This window comes from Meles meles, chromosome 3 (assembly GCF_922984935.1).
Source record: "Meles meles chromosome 3, mMelMel3.1 paternal haplotype, whole genome shotgun sequence".
NCBI lineage: Eukaryota > Metazoa > Chordata > Mammalia > Carnivora > Mustelidae > Meles > Meles meles.
Window position 1 is genome coordinate 32,835,531 of NC_060068.1, and position 25,470 is coordinate 32,861,000.

Genomic DNA, 25,470 nt, shown 5'->3' on the forward strand with positions numbered 1-25,470 from the left:
CACCAGAGCGACTGACTGGAAAGTAATACCCCAATACAAGAGTGCCCTGCATCTGAGGACCAGCATGAGCTTGGAGTCTGGTTGAAAGCACTCAAAAAGAGCAAAGAATCGTAGGGGAAAATTGTGGGAATTGGGGCTGTTAGGGTCAGGGGCTTAAGTCCCCAGACCCAGGACAGCCACCCCTGGCACTGAGCCAGAGAGTGCGTCATTGGAGAAACCAGGTCTTGGTCCCTGAGCCAGGAGCGCGTCTGAGAGTGCATGGAGTTTGGCTCCCGTGAGGGGCTGGGAGCCTCACCAGCCGGCAGAAGCACAACCTTTTTGCAGTCCATACTGCGCTATCAGAGCCTGAGTAGCACCCCACACTCTCCCCTGAGAGAGGTGCGCACAGGTGCCAGACCGGTGCTCTCTGACCTGAAAGTCTAGGCACTCCCAGCCTAGGCCAGTGGGAAAATCTCAGTGTGAGATCGCTGCTTGGAACCTCTCTGGCAGTCTGGAGCTGCCCAGACAGCCGCCACTGCCGTGGTTTGGGGTACAAGCAGGAGTTCCTGTGTCCCCAGGGACTGCGTCTTGGTATGGGCTTTGCAGCGGCCAAGGGGATCTTATGTGCTCCGCAGCACCCAGAGGGAAACAGACTGAGGATTCTCTCTTAGAGGGAGGTCTGAGTGCAGTTTGCTTTCCTCTAAACCTCCAAAAACCATCAAAAGCTGTCAAGGCAAGAGAAAACAAATGAACAAACAAACTTAAAAACCTCCAGAGAACAAAAGTCTGAAAAACCGGTTTCCTCAGAGCCCACCCCCTTGAGCAGGGCAGGAGGACTTAACTCAGGGAACACTGACTGAAAACCCATGCAGTAGGCCCCTCTCCCAGAAAGCCAACCAGAAAACAAAACAAAACAAAACGACAACAAGAGAACAACCACCACTACTTCATAGATACAACTTTTATTTTTAATTCGTTCCCACTATTCTGGTTCATTTTTTTTATAGATCATTTTTTAACCTATTTACCATCACAGTGAGATGTCCAGTACATCAAATTCCATAATAACATTTTAACCTGAACTTTTGATACAGAAGTGTATAATCCTACATCTCAGGCTGATTTCATGTATGTTCAGAGTGATCTGGTAGATAATCAGCTCACTTCAGGGGCCCAGTTGAAACAGGGTCCCCTACTTCTCCACCATCTTGTCCCACTCCTGGATGTAACTTTAGAGTCAAAATGATTCTCTTGTAAACAGCTTATGGGTAGATCCTGTCTTTTTATCCCATCTGCAACCCTGTGCCATTTCATTGGAGCATTTAGGCTGTTCTCATTGAGAGTGATTATTGGAAGATATGATTTTATTGCCATCATGTTGCCTGTGAAGTCCTTCTTTCTATAGATTGTCGCTGTAATTTCTGGTCTATATTACTCTTGGTGTTTTTCTTTTTTTATAGAACCCCCTTAATATTTTTTGCAGGGCTGGCTTGGTGGTCACATATTCTTTTAGTTTCTGCCAGTCTTGGAAATTCCTTATCTCTCTAGCCATTTTGAATGACAGCCTTGCTAGATAAAGTATCCTTGGCTGCATGTTCTTCTCATTTAGTATCCTGAATGTGTCTTTCCGCTGTTTCTGGCTTGCCAGGTCTCTGTGGACAGGTGTGACATTATTCTTATATTCCTCCCTCTGTGTATAAGCCGGGGATCCTGTGCTCTCTTCTCACTCACAATGCCAAAAATACACAATAACAATAAGCATGGTGGCTTTCACTTTCCATTCTCAGATATGGCTCTGTTTCTCAGAAAAGGAGCCCTCAGAACTTAAGTTTCATTTTCTGTTCTTGGAAATGCAGAGCTCTACACTGATGGCTGCTTCTCAACTACTGGCCAGATTCCTTTGAGGGTGGAGCAGTGGACAGAGATTATTTAAATCCTGCCTGTTCCTCACAGGCATTGTACATATTTAATCTCTGCAGTGACCACAGCAGCACACAGGGCCTGTTCCAGTGCAAGGCCAGTCTGTGCAACAGAGTGTTTCTGTTGTGGGCTACAGGGAGCACTTCAACCAGGCTCAGCACTTCGTGTGTTGTCAGGGGACACACTCAGAGCTCAACTCTGACACTGGAAGTCTCCTTCAGGAGCTGGTAAGCAAGAAACCACTGTGGATTGAGTACAGATCAAAAAATAGAATTACAGATCTATAGGTCTGAGGTTAGGATAGTCTGCAAAATTGATTTGGGGTGCTGTGGACATGGAATTCTGAGGGGCAGGATGTTTGGTAGATGCCTGTAAGTCAGAGTTTTTAACTATTTGGGACATTTTCAGAGGGTGGTTGGAGAACAAACCTTATTACTGTGAACTGCAGAAGGATCATGTGAATGTCTGGGGTGTCAATGGAAAGGGCTTTTCCCCCAAGAACTTCTAGATCAGACACCCCCCATCTCATACCTAAATACTTTCCCTGGGGAGACAATGCATGCATTATCTGTTAAAACAAAGTTCAAGTGAACAAATTTTAAAGAGCTATTGGATTTATTAAATGATTCATGAATCTAGCAAATAAGAAGGAGGTTCACTGAGCTGTAGGAATGGAAATGTTTTTAAAGGAAAAGAAGAAGGAAAAAGAAAGAAATTATTAACTAAGAATCACTTGTTTTAGTCGAGATTGCCCTCCTAAGGGGAAGGGGAAGGGTCTATCAGCAAATTTCCCATCGTTGATCAGGAAATTTGTACACTGACTGGTTAAATTATACATGCCCAGGGGAGTGAAACTGTAGTTAGGTTAGGTATTTGGTCTTGGTTTAATGAGTCCAGGCCTTAACTTAAGTGGCTTCTATGGCCCTGTGACTATGTGGCCCCTGTGGAACTTCTTTTTCACAATTTCCCTACTTTGATCAGATGCTCAGCTTAACTTAGAGATTGGTGCCAACTTGAGCTACTGTTCATTTGTTCTCACAGCTGTTGTTGATTCTCTCCATGGTATTCACATGTCGTGATGTTCTTCCTTAATCTCCACAAAATTCACTGGTGATGACTTTCAGGTACACAGTTTTGGTATCAGTCATCCCCTACATTCATTTTCTGAAGTTCCAGTCTCAGGGAGATTACTTGCTTGGTGGTTAGCATGTCTGAACATGCATTTAAAAATTTTTAAGAACACAAATGGTACCTGGCAGATTATTATTATTTTTATCAACAGATAGTTTTCAAAGGTTGGAGTGTACTTTGAAGCCATGGTACCCAGGACCCAAACACTCAAAACTGAATAATTCAAAGAAAGACTCCACTGAAGAATCATCTTTTCAAGCTAAGTGGCTTGTTCAGTGCTCATATGTAGTTGTGTTTCAATTTCCCCAAAAGTGTTAATCCGGATGCAGCAGGTGGTGTTGGTCACAGTATAGACAATTCTTACTCAGTTAAAAGATAATCAGAGTCTGTCTTATTGTCAATAAAATCTTTGGCTAGAGAGTCTAAGGATCTTTGCTGGGTTGCTATGCTCTTAGCAATGAATTCTGTATTATATTTGGGAGTTAAGGACAGGTTCCTAATCAAATTGTCCTGTAAATTTAATTGTTAACCAGGAAGCATAGCTCTGTCAAGGGAAGCAAATCCTGGGTCAAGAATGTGTCCTGGTTAGTCTTTTTTAATTCAGTGATGTAAATCCAAGGGAGCCAACCAATGTGATGTCATATTTCACTTGAGAAAATTTAGGGACATGATTAGATTTTTCTCTTAGCCTAAAATAAAAGGTTGTTTTACATTCTTCAGTTTATTCCCCCTTCTGAGCAACTGGCTCAGACATATAGCTAAGGGCATTATTTCTCCAAGACTATGTCAGAGTAAAGAAAAGGAGAAAAAGGAGAAAGGGCTTCACATTTAGTTAAAATATGAGGACTTGATATGTTTTCTCGGGTGAAGGCTGTCTACTTCAATATTGGCTATTTATCTTCCTCAGTTTGACTTAGAGGTCCCTAGCATCTGTGAAGGACAATATGTCAGGTAAAGCCTTCTTTAGCAGTGAAATGCATACCCATGATTCAACACCTTCTAGTTTTGTAGTAATTTCAGTGGTTGGGAGCACTTGGTAAGATTCCTTTTGATCAAGTTCAAAAGCTGTATTTTTTTTGATGAGAGTTCCAGAATACCCAGTCACCAGACTCTAGACAATGACCAACATTATCCTTTGAATTGAGATCTTGGAAGACATCTTTAACCTATTGATGACAGGCTAGATGGTAAAACACTAAATATTTTCCCATAGTTGGTCATACTAGCACGAGACAACAAGGGATCTCCAGAAAATTGTGTACCAGTAGACATTGGTCTGCCAGTGACTATGTTGTGTGAGGTGAGTTTACATTGTCCAAAGAGGGTACCTCAGAGTGTCAGCAAGTCCAAAGGCAATACCTTAGGGCACGGATGTCTGGTATTTTTTGCTAGTTTAAAAATTTTAAGTTTGAGGATCCCATTAGATCTCACAAAGTTGCCTGACGATTGAGGGTGATAGGGCCAGTGATGATTCCAAGAAGTTTGCAAGGTTTTTGTTAAAGGTGGTATAATTTGTCCAATGAAATGGCTGCCTCAATCACTAGAGATTATGGAAGGTATACCCATCTGGGAAATACGTTCTCTATCAGTTTCTGTGCCACTGTGAAGACATCAGCTTTGTAGCAGGGGAAATTTTCAGCCTAAATGAAAAATACACATATTGATAACCTGAACTAGGTGGCAATTAGATAAAGTTGAACTTCAGGTGTTCAAAAATACCAAAAGAGGAGGTATGAGGCCTCTGGGTTTTCAGGGAAACTGATAGGCAGCAATAAACACTGATGGAAATGCATTTACTTTACACCCAATAAAACACGATTCCTGACTTGGGATTATATTATAAAGCTGCAATGATCAAGATAATTCAATACTTATGGCACTCTCCTTAGATAAATTGTTCAAGCCATATTGTACTGCACAGTAACAGTGAAGGATGTAGATATTGGGGGGGGGTGAAGGAACAGGGCCGGCTTTGTCATATTGTCAAGTGATTGACCTTATAAGAGCAAGGGAGTTAGAAGGACTGGGGAACAGGGTGTCAGGGGTATTATCAGATTTGGTAACCCAAACCTGGATGTCAGATCCACACCCAACTCCCTGCAAAGGCATTTAGATCACAAACAGCAAGCCTCTGCAAAAATGTTTGATACTTTGTCAAAAATTTAACAGTTTTTTTTTTTTTTAAAGATTTTATTTATTTATTTATTTGACAAAGAGAGATCACAAGTAGGCAGAGAGGCAGGCAGAGAGAGAGGAGGAAGCAGGCTCCCTGCGGAGCAGAGAGCCTCATGCGGGGCTCGATCCCAGGACCCTGAGATCATGACCTGAGCCGAAGGCAGCGGCTTAATCCACTGAGCCACCCAGGCACCCCCTTTGTCAAAAATTTAAATAGAAAATGAAAAATCCTATCATCTATAACATGGGTGTACCATGAAAGCATTATACTAAGTAAAATAAATCAGACAGACAAATACTGCATGATCTAACTGATGTGTGGAATCTAAAAATAATAAAATAAAATAAGTTCATCGAAAAAAAGACCAGACTTGTGGAGAGGTGGAAGCACAAGGTAAGAAGGAGGAAACTGGAGGAAGTGATCAAAGATACAAGATTTCAGTTATAAGAGAAGTACTAGGGAGGTAATATATAACCTGATGACTATAGATAATGTCCCCATTTGATTTATCAGAACATTGTTAAGGCAATATATCTTAAGAGTTCTCATCACAAGAAGAACTGTTCTCTTTTTTCTTCTCTCTTTTCCTCTTATTGAGATGATGGGTGTTAGCTGAACCTATTGTTGTAACCGCACAGTATACTTCACAGTATATATAAATCAGATCATCATGCTATATGTCTTAAACTCATACAATGATATATACCCATTATTCTTCAATAAAACTAATAAAACAATTTAAACAGAGTTACCCAATGACCCAGCAATTCCATTGCTAGGTATACACCCAAGAGTGGTGAAAACATACATCTAGGTAAAACCTGCATGCAAATGTTCACAGCAGCATTATTACAATAACCCCTCAGATGGAATTAACACAGTTGTCCACCCACTGTTCAATAGATAAAGAAAAGTGGTCTATCCATATAAGAGATCATTATTGGGCAAGGTAAAAAAATAAAAATAAAGTACAAATAAAAAATTTTAAAAAAAAGTACTGATACCTGCCACAACATGGATGAACCCCAAAACATTATGCTCAGTGAAAGCAGACAGCCCATTGGACTATGCATTCTGTGATTCCATTCATATGAAATGTCCAGAAAAGGCAAATCCTTGGCTACAGAAAATATATTGCGGGTTTCCTAGATCTGAAGAGCAAATGGTATGAGGGAAAGAGAGATGGCAGTCAAGAGGTACAACATATCTTTTGAAGCACTGGGCGTTATACACAAACAATGAGTCATGGAACACCATATCAAAAACTAATGATGTACTGTATGGTGACTAAAATAACACAATTTTTAAAAGGATATCTTTTGCATAAGGAAAATACTCTAAATTTGATTATGATGTGTGTACAACTTTGTGAATATATTCAAAGCTACTGAAAACTTTAAAGGCATGAATCATAGAATGTGTAAATTATGTTTCAATATTCATTGAAAAGAAAACCAGTAGAGGTGCTCATTTAGGAGATGTGCACATGCTAGGGGCTCAGAGGAGACCACTGAGGAATGTTCTGCAGCTGTTTTGCCAGTAGTCTGCTCCTAAGCAAGTTATAGACAGAGGGGACTTGAACAAAAGAACATCATGAGGGTCATTCAGTCAGGAGCCAGGCAGGTATAGGTACTTCTCCACCCAGACTGTTGAGTAGGATGTCCCACTGGGGAAGTCTGTAGGGTAGAAGTAAGCCTTTGCCAACTTTCCGTACCCTTCAATCCTGAGGACCCACATATCCTCACTGCATATATCTTCAAGAATAATTTATTTTTAACAACAGTGAAAATTGCATTTTCTACTGCATGAGGGCTTCCCTTCCAGACCTATCAGTGGGTTCTCCTGATGTTGCTGGAGATCGACCTCACATCCAACTCCTCAGATTTTGGCCTCAGAAGGACCTCAGTCCAGTGGTGCAGCTTCTTGATCATCTCCACCTACCCCTGCCTGCTTGTCTTTCCACAGCTGGGTCCTGATTGTATCACTGTCCCCCAGACTATGATGCTTTCATCCAACATGAGCCCTGAATTCACACACAATGAGGAAACTGCCAAGACTCCCAACTGAGTTTGCAGACAACTCAGCCCCAGGGCATTGTGAACATTTTCACATTGGAAACCGAGTCCCAGTGTTTTATCCTGTGAAGCAGGGAAGCTAGGCTACCACTTCACAGGACTTTACTGAAAGTTTTATTGTATGGTCCAGGTGAAGCTCTGGGCAGGCCCACCAGCAACCCCTTGGTGAATTCTCTCTGGTCTTCATAGGACCTCTGAGGAAGACTTTCCTCTCATTCTTCTTACTCCCTCCAACTCTTACCACAGTGCATGAAGATTCTGATCTGTGAGTCTCTCTGGGCTGGATCTTCTGCACGCCTGTTCTTGATTAATCTTCCTCAAGCTCTATTAGTTAAGCATTATTATTTCTGGTTACAAATGAAGACATAGTCTCACAGACAAGAAACAAGCTTTGAATTACAAAGCAATGATGGTAGATGATGGAGATCCAAGCAATGATGGAGATCCAAGACTTAAACCCACAGTTTGATTCTCTGTTTCTATCTAGACAGGAGGGGACAAGGGATCCTAGTTAATGCTGAATCTCCAGCCCCAGTGATGACTGGATGCTGATGCTACTTCTGGGGACCTGCGTCTACTTATAGTTATCAACTACCATTTACCCCTCCCTAGATGCACCCCAAATTAGTAAATTTTGGGAAAGAATGGAAATCACAGTACCATCTCTGTTCCCACGCTCACTCCACATTAAAGAAAATACACTGATTGGCAAGTGTGAGGGAAAATCCTACGAAGTGTCCCCACTTCTCAGGACTTTTTCAGGGAACTTGACCCTTCCTTGGGAGATAGAGATGCCTAAAGAAATGATCAGAGGATGCAGGGATTTCAGAGGGAAAGAAGCTCATGAAATATGATGTAATCACATCTCATCTGCTTTGAGACCAGAATCCACTGAGGCCTTTGCCCACAAAGACTGAAGTGTTCTCCACCAGGATCCCCTGTGACAAACTTGAAGTGCAATAGGTCAGCAAGAATGGTGTCTCCTCCTGCATGGAGTGGAGGTGCCCTGAGCCCAGTGAGGGAGTGAATGACATGGTGGTGAGGAAGAACATGCACGGATAATGCTGAATAAAAGATAAAAGATGGAGTCCTAGCCTGGGTTAGGCTGGAGGAATATTCTGGAATAAGAATGCTTAAGAGTAGCCCTCCCTTATCCTTGTGCTCAAAGCTTTCTTTACGACCTCTCTTGACCATTCTTAGTAATACCCTGGGTTCTTGTTTATGGGGTACATAGAGTTTCTAGGAGACCTGAACTGCCATCATGACTCTATGGAGACAATCTCCTGGATGAGTTCCAGGCTCACTGATTTGGTTGTATGAAGGGGTTTCTTCTGTCCCTGAGCATACTGTGTATTCTTTTTTTTTATTCCTTTATTTGTTTATTTACAGCATAACAGTGTTCATTGTTTTGGCATCACACCCAGTGCTCCATGCAGTACGTGCCCTCCCTATTACCCACCACCTGGTTCCTCAACCTCCCACCCCACCCCACCCCACCCCACCCCACCCCCACCGCCCCTTCAAAACCCTCTGGTTGTTTTTCAGAGTCCATAGTCTCCCATGGTTCATCTCCCCTTCCAGTTTCCCTCAACTCCCTCTCCTCTCCATCTCCCCATGTCCTCCATGTTATTTGTTATGCTCCACAAATAAGTGAGACCATATGATACTTGACTCTCTCTGCTTGACTTATTTCGCTCAGCATAATTTCTTCCAGTCCCGTCCATGTTGCTACAAAAGTTGGGTATTCATCCTTTCTAATGGAGGCATAATACTCCATGGTGTATATGGACCACATCTTCCTTATCCATTCATCTGTTGAAGGGCATCTTGGTTCTTTCCACAGTTTGGCGACCGTGGCCATTGCTGCTATAAACATTGGGGTACAGATGGCCCTTCTTTTCACTACATCTGTATCTTTGGGGTAAATACCCAGCAGTGCAATTGCAGGGTCATAGGGAAGCTCTATTCTTAATTTCTTGAGGAGTCTCCACACTGTTCTCCAAAGTGGCTGCACTAACTTGCAATCCCACCAACAGTGGAAGAGGGTTCCCCTTTCTCCACATCCTCTCCAACACACGTTGTTTCCTGTCTTGCTAATTTTGGCCATTCTAATTGGTGTCAGGTGGTATCTCAATGTTGTTTTAATTTGAATCTCCCTGATAGCTAGTGATGATGAACATTTTTTCATGTGTCTGATAGCCATTTGTATGTCTTCATTGGAGAAGTGTCTGTTCATATCTTCTGCCCATTTTTCGATATGATTATCTGTTTTGTGTGTGTTGAGTTTGAGAAGTTCTTTATAGATCCTGGATATCAACCTTTTGTCTGTATTGTCATTTGCAAATATCTTCTCCCATTCCGTGGGTTGGCTCTTTGTTTTGTTGACTGTTTCCTTTGCTGTGCAGAAACTTTTGATCTTGATGAAGTCCCAAAAGTTCATTTTTGCTTTTGTTTCCTTGGCCTTTGGAGACATATCTTGAAAGAAGTTGCTGTGGCTGATATCGAAGAGGTTACTGCCTATGGTCTCCTCTAGGATTCTGAAAGATTCCTGTCTCACATTGAGGTCTTTTATCCATTTCGAGTTTATCTTTGTGTATGGTGTAAGAGAATGGTCGAGTTTCATTCTTCTACATATCGCTGTCCAGTTTTCCCAGCACCATTTATTGAAGAGACTGTCTTTTTTCCATTGAATATTTTTTCCTGTTTTGTCGAAGATTATTTCACCATAGAGTTGAGGGTCCATATCTGGGCTCTCCACTCTATTCCACTGGTCTATGTGTCTGTTTTTATGCCAGTACCACGCTGTCTTGGTTATCACAGCTTTGTAGTGAAGCTTGAAATCAGGTAACGTCATGCCGCCAGTTTTGTTTTTGTTTTTCAAAATTTCCTTAGCAATTCGGAGTCTCTTCTGATTCCATACAAATTTTAGGATTATTTGCTCCAGCTCTTTCAAAAATACTGGTGGAATTTTGATCGGAATGGCATTAAAAGTATAGATTGCTCTAGACAGTATAGACATTTTAACAATGTTTATTCTTCCAATCCAAGAGCATGGAACAGTCTTCCTTCTTTTTGTGTCTTCTTCAATTTCTTTCATGAGTGTTCTGCAGTTCCTCGAGTACAGGTCCTTTACCTCTTTGGTTAGGTTTATTCCCAGGTATCTTATGGTTCTTGGTGCTCTAGTAAATGGAATCGATTCTCTAATTTCCCTTTCTCTATTTTCATTGTTAGTGTATAAGAAAGCCACTGATTTCTGTACATTGACTTTGTATCCTGCCACATTACTGAATTGCTGTATGAGTTCTAGTAGTTTGGGGGTGGAGTCTTTGGGGTTTTCCATATAAAGAATCATGTCATCTGCGAAGAGAGAGAGTTTGACTTCTTCCTTGCCAATTTGGATACCTTTTATTTCTCTTTGTTGTCTGATTGCCATTGCTAGAACTTCTAATACTATGTTGAACAAGAGTGGTGAGAGTGGGCATCCTTGTCGTGCTCCTGATCTCAACGGGAAGGCTGCAAGCTTTTTCCCATTGAGGATGATATTTGCTGTGGGTCTTTCATAGATCGATTTTATGAAGTTCAGGAATGTTCCCTCTATCCCTATACTTTGAAGCGTTTTCATCAGGAACGGATGCTGGATTTTGTCAAATGCTTTTTCTGCATCAATTGAGAGGAGCATGTGGTTCTTCTCTCTTCTCTTATTGATTTGTTCTATCACATTGATTGATTTGCGAATGTTGAACCAACCTTGCAACCCAGGGATGAATCCCACCTGGTCATGGTGGATAATCTTTTGAATGTGCTGCTGGATCCTGTTTGCTAGGATCTTGTTGAGAATCTTTGCATCCATATTCATCAGTGATATTGTTTGAAATTCTCCTTTTTCGTAGGGTCTTTGCCTGGTTTGGGGATCAGGGTGATGCTGGCTTCATAAAAAGAGTCTGGAAGTTTTCCTTCTGCTTCAATTTTTTGGAACAGCTTCAGGAGAATTGGTGTTATTTCTTCTTCTTTGAAAGTTTGGTAGAATTCCCCAGGGAATCCGTCAGGTCATGGGCTCTTGTTTTTTGGGAGGTTTTTGATCACTGCTTCAATCTCGTTACTAGATATTGGTCTATTCAGGTTGTCAGTTTCTTCCTGGTTCAATTTTGGGAGTTTGTAGTTTTCCAGGAATGCATCCATTTCATCTAGGTTGCTTAGCTTATTGGCATATAACTGTTGGTAATAATTTCTGATGATTGTTTCTATTTCCTTGGAGTTAGTTGTGATCTCTCCCTTTTCATTCATCATTTTATTAATTTGGGCTTTCTCTCTTTTCTTTTGGATTAGTGTGGCCAATGGTTTATCGATCTTATTGATTCTTTCAAAAAACCAGCTTCTAGTTTCATTGATACGTTCTACTGTATCTCTCGTTTCTACCTCATTGATCTCTGCTCTAATCTTGATTATTTCCCTTCTTGCGTGTGGAGTTGGTTTGATGTGTTGTTGATTCTCCAGTTCTTTAAGGTGTAGAGACAGCTGGTGTATTCTGGATTTTTCAATGTTTTTGAGGGAGGCTTGGATGGCTATGTATTTCCCCCTTAGAGCCGCCTTTGCTGTATCCCATAGGTTTTGGACCAAGGTGTCTTCATTCTCATTGGTTTTCATGAATTGTTTAAGTTCGTCTTTGATCTCCTGGTTGATCCAAGCATTCTTAAGCAAGGTGGTCTTTAGCTTCCAGGTGTTTGAGTTCCTTCTGAACTTTTCCTTGTGATTGAGCTCCAGTTTCAAAGCATTGTGATCAGAGAATATGCAGGGAATAATGTCAGTCTTTTGGTATTGGTTGAGTCCTGCTTTGTGACCCAGTATGTGGTCTATTCTGGAGAAGGTTCCATGTGCACTTGAGAAGAATGAATATTCTGTTGTTTTAGGGTGGAATGTTTTGTATACGTCGATGAGGTCCATCTGGTCCAATGTTTCATTCAATGCTCTTATTTCTTTATTAATTTTCTGCTTCGATGATCTGTCTATTTCTGAGAGAGGCGTATTAAGATCTCCTACTATTATTGTATTCCTATCAATATGACTCTTGATTAATATGACTCTTGATTAATAGTTTTCTTATGTAATTGGGTGCTCCCATATTGGGGGCATAGATATTCACAATTGTTAGATCGTCTTGGCGGATAGTCCCTTTAAGAATTATGTAGTGTCCTTCTGTATCTCTGACTACAGTCTTTAGTTTAAAATCTAATTTATCTGATAGGAGAATCGCTACTCCGGCCTTCTTTTGAAGCCCATTGGCATGAAAGATGCTTCTCCATCCCTTCACTTTCAGTCTGGGTGTATCCTTAGGTTCAAAATAGGTCTCTTGTAGACAACATATGGATGGGTCCTGTCGTTTTATCCAATCTGCAACCCTGTGTCATTTTATGGGCGCATTTAGGCCATTCACGTTGAGAGTGATTATTGAGAGATAGGTTTTTATTGACATCGTGTTGCCTTTGAAGTCTTTCTGTTTGTAGATTGTTTCTATATTTCTGCTCAATGATATTCTTAGGATTTTTTCTCTTTTATAAGACCCCCCTTAATATTTCCTGCAGTGTCGGCTTGGTGGTTGCATAGTCTTTTAAGCCTTGCCGGTCTTGGAAACTCTTTATCTCTCCATCCATTTTAAATATCAGTCTTGCTGGATAGAGTATTCTTGGTTGCATGTTCTTCTCATTTAGTACTCTGAATATATTTTGCCAGCCCTTCCTGGCTTTCCAGGCCTCTGTGGAAAGGTCTGACGTTATTCTAATGGGCTTTCCTCTGTATGTAAGGAGCTTCTTTGTCCTAGCTGCTTTTAAGAGGGTCTCTCTTGAAACAAAATTCCCCATTCTAACGATAAGGTGCCGTGAAGACTTTTGAGAATCTAAAATCTTGGGAGGAAATCTTTCTGCCTCTAGTACATGAACGTTGTTTCCATTTGTGAGATTGGGAAAATTTTCATAGACAACTTCTTCCACTATATCTTCTAGACTTCTTTCTTTTTCTTCCCCTTCAGGGATTCCAATAATTCTGACGTTGGAACGTTTCATGGCATCGTTTATTTCCCTGATTCTGTTTTCGTGGCTTCTGAGCTGTTTGTTCCAGGCTTCCTCCTGATCCTTTCTCTCTATCTGTTTGTCCTCCAGATCACTAATTCTATCTTCTGTCTCAGTTACCCTAGCTTTTAGAGAATTTAGATTGGACTGGAACTCATTGAGAGCATTTTGAACATCATCCCTGGTGGCTTTCAGTTCTGCCCTAACATTGTGAACATCATCCCTGGTGGCTTTCAGTTCTGCCCTAATCAATTCTGTTTGGTCATCCATGGCTTTCTCCAACCTAGCTATTGCCTGGATAATTGTTAGTCTGAATTCCTTTTCTGACATATTGTCTATGTCAATAGCCATTAGCTCTGTTGCAGAAGGCCCATCCTCTGTATTTTTCTTCTGTTGGGTATTCCTCCTCCTAGTCATTTTGGTAAGAGATGACTAAACAGATGCAGCTGGAGTTATCGATTGTGGTGCAGTCAATGTGCACCCTGGAACGCTTCTGTGCAATCAGGGTTCCCCACCCAAATGAGAGAAAAAAGCAAAGAAAAAGAAATAGAGAAGAAGAAAGAAAAAAAAGGGGGAAATAAAAAAGGAAAAAAAAAAGAGAGAGAGAGATAGGAAAAAAAGGGAAGATAAAAGAGAAGGCTCAGCCCAAATGGGCCACAAGGTAAGATTTGTGGAGTATACAAACAAAAACAGACAAACAAAAAGACTGATAAAAGTATATGACAAGAGAAAAAAATATGTATATATAAGCAAAAAAAAAAAAAAAAAAAGGGAAGAACCTCATCAGAAAACACCCCAAGTATAAGGTTTATATATTATCAGGACAAACACAAATTCACAGAAACACTGACAGAAGGAAAAATTGGGAGAATGGTTATAGATTCTCAGTGTGGGTGAGGAAGTTTATTTTGATTCTTCCTGAAGGTATCTTGATGTTTTTGTTAAGGGACTCAACTTTCCTAAGTTACAGGGGGATTAGAAACTGGTTTGCCTATAGGGGTAGCATTGATTGGGGAAAGGGGATTACCTTGAAGTTTAACTCTATATGTATAATAGAAAATAAACATTAAACAAGAATAAACTAGACTAAACTAAGTTAAAATTAAAAAAGAATTAAAAAAATAGAAAAACAAAAGAAAAACACGGGTGTATGTATCAAAAAGTTCAGGATAGAAGGTTATTAAAGAATTTGATGTACTGGACATCTCGGTGTGATGGTAAATAGGTTAAAAAATTATCTGTATGTATAAAAAAAAAGAACCAGAATATTGGTAAAGAGTTAAAAATAAAAGTTGTATTTATGAAGTAATGGTGATTGTTCTCTTGTAGTCTTTTTTTTTTTTTCTTCCTTCCTGGTTGGTTTTCTGGGGGAGGGGCCTGCCACGTGGGTTTTCAGACAATGATGTTCCCTGAGTTAGGTCCTCCCGCTCCCCTCAAGGGGGTGAGCTCTGAGGAAACTGTTTTTTTCAGCCTTTTGTTCTCTGGGGGTTTTTATGTTCTTTCATCTGCTTTCTCTCGCCTTGACAGCTTTTGATGGTTTTTGGAGGTTTAGAGGAGAGCGAACTGCACCCCGACCTCCCTCTCAGAGAGAAGCCCCAGAATGTTTTGGAAAAGCTGCTGGCTGAGTCGGTTCTGAGTCACTGTCCCTGGGGATGCGCTCCTTGTTGTACCCAAAACCAGGGCAGTGGTGGCTGTCTAGGCAGCTCCAGACCGCCAGAGAGGTTTGGAGCAGAGATCGCCCACTGAGGTTTTCCCGCTGTCCCGGGCTGGGAATGTCTGATTTTTCCGGATGCCAGAGCTCCAGGCTAGCGCCTATGAGCACGTATTCCGAGGGAAGGTGTGGGACACGCGCGTTTCAGGATTGCTATCTGGCCAGGCTCCCAGCCCCTCACGGGAGCCAGACCCCACTCGTTCTCGGGGGCGCTGGCGTTCAGGAGCACTGGCGGCTCAGGGACCGAGGCCTGATTTCTCTGCCGCACTCTCTCTGGCTCAGCGCCAGGGGAGGCTGTCCTGGGTCGGGGGACTTAGGTCCCTGACCCTAACTGCCCAGGTTCCCACTATTACCCCCCCCCGCGATCCTTTGCTCCTTGTTTTTTTGAGTGCTTTCAACCAGACTCCAAGTTAATGCTGGTCCCCAGATGCAGAGCACTCTCGTGTTGGGGTATTACTTTCCAATCGGTCACCTCTGGTGGCTCCCTCCCCCTTTTGTTTATCTTCGGATATCAGTCCGACACTCCCAGTCTGCTTTACCTGCCACTGGCGTCTTCTGCTCCGGTAGAGATCCAGACGTGTATAATTCTGATCTCAGGCTGATTTCATTGGTGGTCGGAGTTCTTTGGTAGGTAATCAGCTCACTTTAGGGTACAGGTTGAAATGGTGCCTCCTCCTACTTCCCCGCCATCTTGACCCCCCTCACTGTGTATTCTTCTTGCCTATAAGTTTGACCCTAGTATGGGATGGGTAAGGCTGGATGACCTTATTCATGGTCCTGTGGGGCCCAGGCCAGCCAGAATATAAGACCTGGCCTAGAGCCCTTGAATTCTTTTCCTGGTTTGTCTAAATCCCATCACAACATCTCACCTTGATTTCTCATGTGCTAGATCAACTGAAAACAACCCTGTTTCTTCAAAAAGTTAAAGTCCAAGACAGTAATGTCTCATCCCGTATTAGAGGCTTGATATCATGAAAATACACAGGCAGATCTTGCACTTGCAGTAAATAATTCCCTAGACTCTACCTGGTGCCCTCAGTGCCCAGCAGGTATAGGACATATTTATGCTAGATGAATGGAGCATGATATACCATTGTACTCCTTTCACTTAGTTGTTGATGGGTAAATTAATCTTCCTTCCTAAATCTGTCACCTGAAATGCTGAATCCAGCTCATACACACCCTCATACACACATATGTATGTATACATACATACCCAAGGAAGTAGAGGGTGGGGAAGGGTATAACCCCTTCTATCCAGGATGGGAATGGCAGCTTAGCATATACCTACCCCTTTTCAGACCATTTCTGTGACTATGTCTGACCCAAACATGGTTTTTGCACATGTCCACTCACCTGAACCCAGGTTGGACCCCGATCCTGTCCCCTGATACCTGTTCATTTTGTCCCTCCCCTGCACCTAGTACTAGACAACCCTACTCATGAGACTTTTTAAGACAGTACTGTGCCCATGTGACATTGCCAGGTCAGGGTGGGAGATAGGTAACTCTGGGAGAGTTTGCAGAGTCTTCCAGGAGTGGTCCATGTGTAGATATTGCTGTGTGTTAGCCTCCAAGACATGGACACAGAGGTTGAGGAGAGGCTGTCAAAAATCATCCCAGGGAGCAAGTGGCCCCCCAAGCTCCCAACTTGCAGATCCTTCTCATGTTACATCTATGATCTCCTCTATCTGAACACGGTTTGAGGGTCCCTGAGTAAAGAAACATAGGCCTTTAGAGAGGGAGCTTAGAGAGCAGATTCAACTATCGAGGGAAGTTTTTCTTGCAAGAGAACCAGACCCTGCGAGCAGAGCTTTCAGTCTTCTGAAAGAGACCAGTCATAAAAGATGCATTTCACATAGGAATTAAGTACACACTCAACACACAGGCATGCATGCAAATGCATACACCTGGATAATGATTTGACCAACATTTTGCCTACCCTTCATTTTGATCTACTGCATCTATTCCAATGGGTAACTTTTTTTTTTCACTTTTTTAAAATTTCTTTTCAGCGTAACAGTATTCATTGTTTTTGCACCACACCCAGTGCTCCATGCAATACGTGCCCTCCCTATTACCCACCAACTTGTTCCCACCCCCTGCCCCTTCAAAACCCTCAGGTTGTTTTTCAGTGTCCATAGTCTCTCATGGTTCATCTTCCCTTCCAATTTCCTTCAACTCCAATGGGTAATTTTTTGAACTTTTGTTATAATACACCAAACAGATTTCATGACGTAAGGAGCTCAAGTCAGACGCTGTCATCTGTCCTGTTGTTTTCACACTTTACCCAGGCAGAACAGAATCACTCCAGCCCCTTGTTCAAGCAGTGACCTCAGGAGGATGGTGTCTGCATTTCCCAGGGAGTATAGGTCTCTGGATTGTTCATGTGCCAGGGGCTCCAGGGACACTACACCAGACTCAGCACTTTTTGTTTTAGTAGAAACATAAAAAATCTCTGACATCAGAAATCTCCTTTCTCTCCAGGGCTGGTGAGTGAGCAAATAGCGTACTTGCAATGATGACATACTGACTTAATGCTTGGAGGATTGACGTGCAAGTCTGACTCATTGAAGGATAAGATTTCATCCAGCTGTTCATGCCCTCCAATTTGGAGAAAAGAATACCACAGTCTGAAGATGCTTCTTTTTCTTCTTTTTTTTATCAGAAAGTTTTAAGAAAATTTGGAATAAGCAGGATGTTTAATGGGTGTCTCCATTGGAAACTATCCCATCCTTTTTTTTTTTCAGCTAACAGTATTCATTGTTTTTGTACCACACCCAGTGCTCCATGCAATATGTGCCCTCCCTATTACACACCACCTGTTTCCCCAAACTCCCACCCCCTCCCCCTTCAAAACCCTCAGGTTGCTTTTCAGAGTCCATACTCTCTCATGGTTAATGTCCCCTTCCAGTTTCCCTGAACTCCCTTCTCTTCTCGATCTCCCCATGTCCTCCATGTTCTTTGTTATGCTCCACAAATAAGTGAAACCATATGATACTTGACTCTCTCTGCTTGACTTATTTCACTCAGCATAATCCCCTCCAGTCCCGTCCATGTTGCTACAAAAGTTCAGTATTCATACTTTCTGATGGAGGCATAATACTCCATCGTGTATATGGGCCACATCTTCCTTATCCATTCATCCGTTGAAGGGCATCTTGGTTCTTTCCACAGTTTGGCGACCGTGGCCATTGCTGCTATAAACATTGGGGTACAGAAGGCTCTTCTTTTCACTACGTCTGTGTCTTTGGGGTAAATACCCAGCAGTGCAATTGCAGGGTCATAGGGAATCTCTATTGTTAATTTCTTGAGGAATCTCCACACTGTTCTCCAAAGTGGCTGCACCAACTTGCATTCCCACCAACAGTGGAAGAGGGTTCCCCTTTCTCCACATCCTCTCCAACACACGTTGTTTCCTGTCTTGCTAATTTTGGCCATTCTAACTGGTGTCAGGTGATATCTCAATGTGGTTTTAATTTGAATCTCCCTGATAGCTAGTGATGATGAACATTTTTTCATGTGTCTGATAGCCATTTGTATGTCTTCATTGGAGAAGTGTCTGTTCATATCTTCTGCCCATTTTTCGATATGATTATCTGTTTTGTGTGTGTTGAGTTTGAGAAGTTCTTTATAGATCCTGGATATCAACCTTTTGTCTGTACTGTCATTTGCAAATATCTTCTCCCATTCTGTGGGTTGCCTTTTTGTTTTGTTGACTGTTTCCATTGCTGTGCAAAAACTTTTGATCTTGATGAAGTCCCAAAAGTTCATTTTTGCTTTTGTTTCCTTTGACTTTGGAGACATATGTTGAAAGAAATTGCTGTGACTGATATTGAAGAGGTTTCTGCCTATGTTCCCCTCTAGGATTCTGTGGATTCCTGTCTCACGTTGAGGTCTTTTATCCATTTCGAGTTTATCTTTGTGTATGGTGTAAGAGAATGGTCGAGTTTCATTCTTCTACATATCGCTGTCCAGTTTTCCCAGCACCATTTATTGAAGAGACTGTCTTTTTTCCATTGTATATTTTTTCCTGTTTTGTTGAAGATTATTTGACCATAGAGCTGATGGTCCATATCTGGGCTCTCTACTCTGTTCCACTGGTCTATGTGTCTGTTTTTATGCCAGTACCATGCTGTCTTGGTGATCACAGCTTTGTAGTAAAGCTTGAAATCGGGTAACATGATGCCGCCAGTTTTGTTTTTGTTTTTCAACATTTCCTTAGCAATTCAGGGACTCTTTTGATTCCATACAAATTTTAGAATTATTTGCTCCAACTCTTTGAAGAATACCAGTGGAATTGTGATCGGAATGGCATTAACAGTATAGATTACTCTAGGCAGTATAGACATTTTAACAATGTGTAGGCTTCTGATCCAAGAGCATGAAATGGTCTTCCATCTTCTTGTGTCTTCCTTAATTTCTTTCATGAGTGTTCTGTAGTTCCTTGAGTACAGATCCTTTACCTCTTTGGTTAGGTTTATTCCCAGGTATCTTATGGTTCTTGGTGCTATAATAAATGGAATTGATTCTCTCATTTCCCTTTCTGTATTTTCATTGTTAGTGTATAAGAAAGCCACTGATTTCTGTACATTGACTTTGTATCCTGCCACGTTACTGAATTGCTGTATGAGTTCTAGTAGTTTGGGGGTGGAGTCTTTGGGGTTTTCCATATAAAGAATCATGTCATCTGCAAAGAGAGAGAGTTTGACTTCTTCATTGCCAATTGGATACCTTTTATTTCTCTTTGTTTTCTCATTGCCATTGCTAGGACTTCTAATACTATGTTGAACAAGAGTGGTGAGGGTGGGCATCCTTGTCATGTTCCTGATCTCAACGGGAAGGCTGCAAGCTTTTTCCCATTGAGGATGACATTTGCTGTGGGTCTTTCATAGATAGATTTTATGAAGTTCAGGAATGTTCCCTCTATCCCTATACTTTGAAGTGTTTTCATCAGGAACGGATGCTGGATTTTGTCAAATGCTTTTTCTGCATCATTTGAGAGGACCATGTAGTTCTTCTGTCTTCTCTTATTGATTTCTTCTATCACATTGATTGATTTGTGAATGTTGAACCATCCTTGTAACCCAGGGATGAATCCCACCTGGTCATGGTGGATAATCTTTTGGATGTGCTGCTGGATCCTGTTTGCTAGGATCTTGTTGAGAATCTTTGCATCCATATTCATCAGTGATATTGGTCTGAAATTCTCCTTTTTGGTAGGGTCTTTGCCTGGTTTGGGGATCAGGGTAATGCTGGCTTCATAAAAAGAGTCTGGACGTTTTCCTTCTGCTTCAAGTTTTTGAAACAGCTTCAGGAGATTTGGTGTTATTTCTTCTTTGAAAGTTTGGTAGAATTCCCCAGGGAATCCATCAGGTCCTGGGCTCTTGTTTTTTGGGAGGTTTTTGATCACTGCTTCAATCTTGTTACTAGATATCGGTCTATTCAGGTTGTCAATTTCTTCCTGGTTCAATTTTGGGAGTTTGTAGTTTTCCAGGAATGCATCCATTTCATCTAGGTTGCTTAGTGTATTGGCATATAACTGTTGGTAATAATTTCTGATGATTGTTTCTATTTCCTTGGTGTAAGTTGTGATCTCTCCTTTTTCATTCATAATTTCATGAATTTGGGCTTTTTCTCTTTTCTTTTGGATTACTGTGGCCAATGGTTTATCGATCTTATTGATTCTTTCAAAAAACTAGCTTCTAGTTTCATTGATACGTTCTACTGTATCTCTGGTTTCAACCTCATTGATCTCTGCTCTAATCTTGATTATTTCCCTTCTTGCATGTGAAATTGGTTTGATTTGTTATTGATTCTCCAGTTCTTTAAGGTGTAGAGAGAGCTGGTGTATTCTGATCTCAGGCCAATTTCATGGGTGATTGGAGTTCTTTGGTAGGTTATCAGCTCACTTAAGGGTACAGGTTGAAAAGGCCCCTCCTCCTACTTCCCCGCCATCTTGTCTTCCCAAAACTATCCCATCTTTAAAGGCAATCTCGCCTTTCATACAATAGAGCTACTTCAAAACTCAATGAGTTTTAATAATTTGTAGCATTGTAGAATAATTCTTTTGTTGGGAATTTATTCCCATCCATCCAGGCTATAACAAAACACCACAGACTGGGTTGCTTATGAACAGAAATATACTTCTCATACTTCTCAAGTATAGGAATACCCAGATCAAGGCATCTTTGTTTCAGCATTTGGTGAGAGCTCACTTCCAAGGTGGACATGGCAGAATGGGCAGCTAGGTCTCCGAAGTCTCTAAATCTTGAGTCTCTGAAGCACTAATCCATTCATGATCATTCTGCCCTCATGCTAAGATACCATTCACAAATCTGCTGATTAATACCAGGGCTTTGAGCTTGTGAAATTAAGTGGAGGACACAAACAAACAGCTCCCAGCAGTCATAGAGATAAAAATCTGTCTGGGGAGATTCAGAGTCAAGAGTACTAACCATTACAGTATGGAGCTGCCATCGTCTGTGGAAGTTCAATTGACTTCCCACTCTCACCCGAGAATATAGCAACTTGTCCTGTTTCAGTATTCTTGAAATATAATTTTCTCTTTTGGGAATTCCCCATTTAACAAGTTATATCATCGGGGCACCTGAGTGGCTCAGTGGGTTGAGGCCTCTGCCTTCGGCTCAGGTCATGATCTCAGGGTCTTGGAATTGAGCCCCGCATCGGGCTCTCTGCTCAGCGGGGAGCCTGCTCCCCCCTCTCTCTCTGCCTGCGTCTCTGCCTGCTTGTGATCTCTTTCTGTCAAATAAATAAATAAAAATTTAAAAAACAAGTAATATCATCTTCATAAGTAAGCTGATAAATAAAGTCTTTAACACACATTTATTTTATATATTTTTGGGGAATCATGATTCTCCCTCTTCTGAAAATTTTCCTTGCAGGACTTGCAAGATGGGGATAAGCATTGAGCACATCCTTACTGGTAAAAGTATATGGTAGTCCCATAAGACACAACTGTGTAGGTATAAATATTTTTAAAATCACAATTTCCTCTCTCATAGTAAATGATAAAAATTCCTTGAATTGCCATGATTTAATCAGATATCTATACTTCAAGTCTGTGCAGAATTGAATAGCGAAGATTAGAGCTCATATCTATTTCCTCTGCCACTTCCTGTTACATGATCTAAATATCACCCAAATTCTCTCATGAGGTGAGACAAATGGACATTAAGCTGCCATGAGGCAATTATTACCATAAGGACTAAGTGCTTGGCTATCCCTCTTATGGCACATACATCCTGGTGGGCTTTTCTCTGGCCCCTGCCTCTCCCAAAAGATAAGTCCTGACCATATTTGTTGCAAGGGATGGGAGGCGAATTATGTCTACAACTCTTCTGTGCTTCCCAATGCATTGGCCTGACTGATTCTTTCTGCAGAATGGAAGTGTGTTGGGCTCTGTATTGAAATTTTAGGAAAAGCAGAATGTCTGCAATAGTTTCTCATTGTTGTGTAATAAATTAACACAGATTTAACAGCTTAAGACACAACCCCAGATTTATTGGCTTCTAGTTCCAGAGAGAGTTATCCAAAATGAAATCTTAAAGGAGCTAAAATCAAGATGTCAGTGGGTGATGGGTATTAAGAAGTGTACTTGTTGTGATGAGAATAGAGTATTATATGTAATGATGAATCACTAAATTCTACTCTGGAAACTAATATTACACTTTATGTTCACTAACCCTAATTTAAATTAAAAACTTGAAAGTAAGCCCAATGCGGGACTCGATCCCAGGACCCTGAGATCATGACCCGAGCCGAAGGCAGCGGCTAAAACAAATAAAATCAAGGTGTCAGCAAGGTTGCTTCCTTCTGTAGGCTCTGAGAGACAATCTATTTCTTTGTCTTCTCCAGCTTTGGAACCTGCCTGAATTCCTTATCTTGTGACCCTTCTTATATCTTTCTGGATCTTCACTTCTATCTCTGCCTCCATCACACCATCTCCTTTTCTTCATTTGGCCTTGCTTCCTTCTTATAAGGTTCACTGTGATTATATTGAGCCCGTTTGGATTAGCCAAGAAAATCTTTTCATCTAAAGATCCTGAACTTCTTCATACCAGCAAAATGCCTTTTGCTATGCAAGGTCACACATTCACAGACTCCGAGGTTCAGGATGTGAAAACTTTGAGTACTGTTACTCTCTATTCCACAGATCCTGACTCTTGTGACATAGGAAACATAATAGTAGACAAGTAGCTTCTACTGTAGCATGAAAACAAAATTCATCAGGAAAAGTAAATCAGAGTAACATTAATAAATGTGAGAGAATGGGAATGGGCTGTTGTGACCTGTGTGTTTCCTCACCTGACATTGTGTCTGTTCTGCTGCTCCATTTGTCTTCCTAATTCAATTTCCTTTTCCCACAGACGTTCCACAGTTAGCCAGCATGGATCAGTTCCTATATGACTTCCTGGGAGGAAAGAATTGTCAGCAGTTGGCCACCAACTTTATCCCTCACTACACCACATTAATCAGTAAGGTAGGGGGAATCCTCTCTCAAGAAAACCTTGATAGAATTCAAGCAACCCTTAAAGAGGCCAAGCTAAAAGATGTGGCTGACATAATTGAGGAATCACTTGTGGCAGCAGAGAATGCTCCACTGGATGTGGCTGTGATTGGAGAATCTGGCACTGGGAAGTCCAGTTTCATCAATGCCCTGCGAGGACTTAGTTATGAAGAGGAGGGTTCTGCAAGGGTTGGCGTTGTGGAGACTACCAAGAAGAGAACACCCTATCAACATCCCAGATATCCCAATGTGACCTTCTGGGACCTGCCTGGAACGGGAACCCCCAATTTCCAACCACATGAATATCTAGAAAGGGTGGAATTTGCTACCTATGACTTCTTCATCATGATTTCTTCCTCTCGGTTTAGCCTCAATGATGCTTTGCTGGCCAAAAGTATCAAAGAGATAGGCAAGAAGTTCTACTTTGTTAGAACCAAGGTGGACAATGATTTATATAATGAAGAGAAACGCAAACCCACATCTTTCAAAAGGGAGAGAGTGCTTCAGCAGATACGAGACAACTGCCTGGCTAACCTCAGCCACACTGGAGTGCCTGAGCCATGCATCTTCTTGGTCTCCAACTTTGATCTGGATGACTTTGATTTCCCAGCACTGGAAGAGACCCTGCTGAAGGAGCTCCCTGTTCATAAGCGCTACACCTTTGCGCTTCTGTTGCCCAATTTGTCCGATGCTTCCATTGAGATGAAGAGAGCTTTGCTCAAGGAGAAGATCTGGCTGGATGCCCTAAAATCATCTGCTTTGAGCTTCATCCCCTTCATGGCCTGCTTTAATGGCTTTGATTTTCCCCAGCAGGAAAAGTGCTTGAAACATTACCAGAGCCATTTTGGTTTGGATGAGAAGTCACTCAAAGGGACTGCAGAGAAGCTGAACATGTCTTTGGAGGATATCAAGAGTTTCACCAAATCCTTGAATTTCCGGTTCCTTATGCAGGATGACAACATAGCAGATAAGGCCATGAACTGTGCTGAAAGCTATTGTTCAATAAATGGAGGCCTGCCATCCACCATCTTCCAGTTTTTTAAAATCTACTTTCTACGTTTGAAATTTATCGATACAGTGGCTGATGATGCTAAAATTCTCTTGAATAAGACTTTAGAGAGCTTAAGCCTCAGAAAATGACACAGAGATGGCTCAGAATGCCAAAAAAAAACAAAAAAACAAAAAAATGGGCCTCAGGCCTTGTGTTTTGTAAGTGGGATCCTCTTCGACCCACCAATAAGGCCAGATCTTTCCTAAAGTGGAGAGAAAGTCTCTTCATTGGACAAAAGCATTACTCCATATTGATACTCCGCTGCCATCAAAAAGGGATTTAACAATGACCTATCTCTTTCTTCATTCTTTCAGCTATTTTTCTGAAATCATGTTATAAAATGCATTCTATGGTTTTCATTAATTTCTATGTGTTATGAAGTAGTTTACATTTGCTCCATTTACTCAGATAATAAACATTTGGTAACAATCAAGATAACTGTTGTTCACTGGCTTTTCATGAATTATTTTCTCCAGTCATCAGATCAATGCCCTTCTCACCAGAGTAAGGGCAATCCACAACTATAGGCACATATCTAAGTGAATAATTTAGTGTGTACTGGAACACTATAGCAGGAAGGAAGGAAATTGAAAGAGGACTGGAAAATGTTCCAGGATGTCATATTTTCAGATACTACAGGGGAACAGAGGGAAGGGAACAAAGTCAGGATTTATCTTTCTAAGACTTTACAACATTAGATGAGATGAGAGACCTGTGAACAGGAAACAATGAGGGACAGGAGGTATGAGAGAGTGAAGTTGAGTTAGGAATGAGACTGGAAAGCAAAGATGAATTCAATTAGACAAGCTGGAGGAATAATGTGCTTCACTTTCACC

At 41.5% G+C, this 25,470-nt stretch overlaps 1 protein-coding gene across 2 annotated transcripts; it reads left to right on the forward strand.

The window, feature by feature from the left end:
• The first annotated feature begins 1,865 nt into the window (after nucleotides 1-1,865).
• LOC123938983 (T-cell-specific guanine nucleotide triphosphate-binding protein 2-like) lies at nucleotides 1,866-25,067 on the forward strand. 2 transcript variants are annotated; one of them, XM_046000812.1, is made up of 3 exons: nucleotides 1,866-2,126; nucleotides 17,541-17,630; nucleotides 23,444-25,067. In XM_046000812.1, exons 2-3 carry the CDS (start codon nucleotides 17,591-17,593, stop codon nucleotides 24,721-24,723), a joined length of 1,320 nt encoding a protein of 439 aa, XP_045856768.1. In that variant the 5' UTR covers nucleotides 1,866-2,126; nucleotides 17,541-17,590; the 3' UTR covers nucleotides 24,724-25,067. The 2 variants fall into 2 exon arrangements, with proteins under 2 accessions (XP_045856768.1, XP_045856769.1); XM_046000813.1 differs by lacking the exon at nucleotides 17,541-17,630.
• Nucleotides 25,068-25,470: the final 403 nt, after the last annotated feature.

Excerpts from the sequence above, each read along its gene's own strand:
- LOC123938983 (XM_046000812.1), top strand. The coding sequence starts at position 17,591 with ATGCTTGGAGGATTGACGTGCAAGTCTGACTCATTGAAGG. Across the intron at positions 17,631-23,443 it reads CAAGTCTGACTCATTGAAGG|ACGTTCCACAGTTAGCCAGC; the intron begins ATAAGATTTCAT and ends CTTTTCCCACAG.